The sequence below is a fragment of the Helianthus annuus genome, chromosome 5, assembly GCF_002127325.2.
Source record: "Helianthus annuus cultivar XRQ/B chromosome 5, HanXRQr2.0-SUNRISE, whole genome shotgun sequence".
NCBI lineage: Eukaryota > Viridiplantae > Streptophyta > Magnoliopsida > Asterales > Asteraceae > Helianthus > Helianthus annuus.
The window spans coordinates 93323897-93328491 of record NC_035437.2 but is presented as its reverse complement, the minus strand read 5'-3'; the positions used below and the strand labels follow the sequence as shown (position 1 = coordinate 93328491).

The 4595-nt window shown below is 38.3% G+C and overlaps 1 protein-coding gene across 1 annotated transcript; it reads left to right on the top strand.

Moving 5' to 3' along the window:
* The first annotated feature begins 2385 nt into the window (after nucleotides 1-2385).
* On the top strand, nucleotides 2386-3390 carry LOC110943004 (histone H1-I-like). Its single transcript, XM_022184764.1, has one exon. It carries the CDS (start codon nucleotides 2386-2388, stop codon nucleotides 3388-3390), a length of 1005 nt encoding a protein of 334 aa, XP_022040456.1.
* The last annotated feature ends 1205 nt before the right edge of the window (nucleotides 3391-4595 follow it).

The following is a 4595-nucleotide window of genomic DNA, read 5'->3' as shown; positions in this document are numbered from 1 at the left end:
ACCTAGTCCCCGGATAATACTTTACGCATTGCTTTACTTGTAAAGCCTCCCCTCAGCATAAAACATGATTAAACATTGCAAAATGTCAAATCATGTGCTGTTGTAAAAAAGATTCTCTAAAGGGAACCCACCGCAAAGTCGAAGCCGTCATCTCTCTGCGTATACGGAAGTATCGACCTGAGCTCTCACGGCCCTCCCAATTCAACCCATTACAGATATCGTCTAGGTATACTCACCTGTAAGACTGAATATTGGGATCTGGATACGGGAGTATATACCGAGGTGGGACACATGTAGAGGTTTAAGTCTTAAGACATTAATTCCGTATCCCGAACAAATTGAACGTTCTGTGAGAATTTAAGAGGATTAGTATATCGGCAATCTACGCGAATTGTTTAAAGCTTGGTATGAAATAATAGCTTAAGGTGCTTGTGTCTTGTCAAATGTTGATATGATCCCCTAACACGCTCACAAAAAGATTGTGTGTACATATTTCAGTTTATCTTGCTAAAAATCCAAAAAGATTTTAATTTTTTCATCTTATTTTCGACAACCGACGTTGGGAATCAGACGATCAAAGCTTTGTGCAGATCATCTTATTTTAGTAAGCAGGAGATACTAAAATGTGATTGGTACATTGTTTGACAGTTTGAAAAGTGTTTGAAGGTTCAAAATGTTCAAAAGTTCATTAATTTGAACTGTTTTCAGATCTAAACATCAGCGTACTTCATAATCCGGTCATCCAAGGTCATTAACTTGGACTTGGTAGGCCAAACAGTTGACCAAGGTCATTAACTTGGACTTGGTTAACTGGGTGTGTCGGTGAACAATCAGAAATTGCTAAAAAGTTAAAATTTTGAAAATAATATTTTTGATTTCGCTCCTAAACACACTAAAAGATGATTTCGCTCATAATGGCACTTAAAACTGATTTCGCTCCTAAGCTGCTTCAAGATTTGATTTCGCTCATAGCTTCTTAGTGATTTCGCTCGAGAGATACTTTGGGTCATTTCGAGCGGAATCTGACCAGCTATATAAGCCATCTGATTTCGCTCCTACTGTCACTTGTCTGATTTCGCCCCAACCCATTTCTCTCTCAGCGACTTTGAGCGAAACCCCAAAAACATCGTTTTACTACCGAATTGCTGCCCAAATTTAGTTTGATCTTGTGATTATTTCATCTATTCATCATGGGCAAGGTAGATTTAGGCTCAAATTTGTTCGATATCATACTTATTTTGAACTATCGGCGACTGTTAGTGAATAAAACGTAGTTTTAGGGCTTTTAACTGTTAAATCTTAACATAAAATCAAACATATGTTGTCGGTTTAGTGTGTAGGTCATGTATTTGTATGATAATTGTCACAGATCTGAACAGATTGAGTGTTTGTCGATAAACTGATGATAAAATCTTAGATCTAGAATGTTTGAGAAGGCAATAATGAAATCAAAACATAACCCTTTGATCGGAATTAAGATATTAACAGGTTAATGGCTTCAATTTCATGTTTTGATGAGTTTTGAGAGTTTGAATGTGATTTCGCCCCAAACTGTGAGTGAAGTGATTCCGCTCCTATGTATCATGCCTGATTCCGCTCTTAACACAATTTTGTGATTTCGCTCCTGAGTGCATTTGTTGTGATTTTGCTTCTGAGTGTATTTCGTGATTCCGCCCCAAATGTGGTTGTGCTGATTTCGCTTCTAACAGCACTTAGCTGATTTCGCTTCTAAGTATCTGTTTTGATTTCGCTTCTGTTGACATGTGTTTTCACTTGTAAATGTTTTGAAGTTGAAATTTTTTAAGTGTTGATTCATGTTATGTTATTTTGTCATACAGGGTTCAAGTGTGATATTTGATCCACTTCACAACAGCTGTTGTGACTTGGATGTGCAGAAAAATACTGAATTGGCAAAGTTCAGCAGTATCTTGGAGTTCATGGGTCGTATTCCTATTCAAAAGGCCTTGACTGATCAACGACCATTGTACAAGTCACATATCAAACGATTCTGGAAGCATTCAAAGTATGATGAGGAAAACAAGTCAATTAACTCAATTGTGAAGGTGAATAATGAGAAGAAGGAAATTGTGATTACTGAGGCGCTTATTCGTGAGGTTGTGAATTTTCCGGATGATGCAGAGTCGCCAACAAAGTTTCCAGAACGGATGGTAAAGGGTTGTATGCTCAGGATGGGATACCAGGGTGCATTGAATGTTGGAAACTATTTGAAGTCAAAATTCCAGAAACCCTACAAGTTTATTATTCATTGTATTTTGATGTCACTTAGCCATACCAAGGGAAGTTACGATACAATGCGCGATTATCAGATGAACATGGTCACTACGTTAGTCCTGAACAAGAAATATAATTATTGTCTTTCATTATATGGCAGAGAATATAACTACAAAGAGTCGAAGTTGGATGTATCCAAGGTTTGTGCAGATGCTGATCGATCATGCCTATCCAGAGATTGAACGTGATTTGAAGAAAGATTTGTTAGTTCAGTCACACATGAGCAATGATTCTCTAAAGCAGCTTGCGAGATATCACCCAAACCATCCAGAACCAAAGATAGGTGCTGAATTCTTAGGACATATCAAGGATGTGAATTATGTTGATCCTGATCCAGTTGATCATCAAAACTGGAGAAACGAAGAAGAAATGAAGGAAGCAGCTTATGCTGAAGAGCTAAAAACTCTTGTGGAGTTCAAAACCACCAGAAATGATTGGTTTGTCAAAGAACCGAGGAGGAGAGGCAGAAAGACCACCCCTAAAGTACAAGAGGGTGAGGGGTCATCATCTCAGCCAAAGAAGAAACAAAAGAAAGTAGCAAAGACATTGCTAGTTGATGAGCCTGAAGTTGAAGAACCGGCTGTGAATGTTGAAGAAAATCCATACGCTGGGATTGAAGAAGTGATGTTAGACCTTGGTGATTTAGAGACTGAGCAAGCAGTTAATGTAGAAGCTCAGAAAGAAAAAGTTATTGATGATATCGAAGGTGATGTTGTTGATAAAGACACTACTAGTTCTTCAAGTTCTTCGGAAGATGAAGTAGATGAAACTGAAAGGTTGAAAAGAATTCAAGCAGAGACAGAGAAAGAGAAGTTGTTGAGAAAGAGGAAAAGGCAAGAGAAGGAAGATGCTCTATATGTGCCATCTCCGCAACACGTTTCTGATTCGCAATCTCCTTCAAGTGGTAGAAAGAAAGTCGGGGCAAGAAAGAAAGTTGTGTCTCCAAAGATACGAAAAGTTACTCCAAAGATTTCCAAGCCAAAGATTGTCTTGAAGAAGAAACCTTCCAAAGAATCCAGGAAATCACCAACACCACCACCTGAGCCAACACCACAATCACCAATACAAACACCTCCAAGACAACCAACACCTCCATAACAACCTTCACCACCAAAACAACCAACACCACCCAGACAACCATCACCAATACATCTTTCACCACTACATCTCTCACCACCACAACAACAAACCTTATTCACATCGCAAGAAATATTCAAAACACCACCACTCACTCAAATTCAACTTACTCCTGGTTCTTCTGGGCACAAAGGTCTTCATATTCCTCATGATACTCTTGAAGATATTGGAGATTTTGGCTTTGCAAACGATGAACAAGTTAAGAAGCTTGAAAAGAAGATGGATGATGTGTTGGATGAAAACAAAAAGCTAGCTGCTGAAAGTAAGAAAGTCTCTGATCGTGAGAAAATTCTTAAAATGCGTGTAAAGAGACTGGAGACTGATAACAAAGAATTACTGAAGAAGATTGACACTGATCAATCAGAGATTGATATTTTGAAAGTGCGAGTTGCTGAGTTGGAAGAAGAAAAAGCTCGAAGAGATGAACAGAACAAATACTTCGAGATGAAAAACAAAGAGCTTGAAGCGGCGAAAGCATTTAGAGAGCATGAGTTCTATATGTTAAACAAAGTTGTTGAAAAGATGCTTGGAACATCAATTCAACAAATGTTTGAAGAGATACAAGTTGAAGAACTCAGGGCAAAACGCCAAGCTGAGATTGATGAACAGATGAAAGATAAAGGTAAAGGCGTTGAAGGAAGTTCAACAGTGACAGAGAGATCAATTGTTCCTTCCTTGGTTGTTGAGAATCCTGAACCTTTAACTGCTATATCTGGCCTTTTTGAGGAAGAAACACATCTTGAAGAGCTAGCTGGTGATGACGATGATGAAGATGATGACGATGATGATGATGATGATGACGATGACGAAGAAGATGACTATGATGAGAAAGTCTTTTCGGCAAGCAGTCATGGTTCTGATAACGACGATGACGATGCTCAAGGTGGTATGGGTATAAAAGTGACTGAAGCTTCCACTGAAAGAACCGTTGATGATTTGATGAATGATTCTGTGAATAAAGAGACAGGGGGAGCTGAAGGAAAGGGGGAGTCTGGTGATGCTCAAAATGTTGAACATGTTGAAAAATTAATTTTGAGATTGGATACTTATAGGGAAGAAGGTGTACATTTTCATACGTATACATTGGAAAAGATTAAAGAAATGACACGTATGGTGGATCCTGATTTCAAGTTTGATTTTGAAGAAGAGTTAAATGCATTCGACAT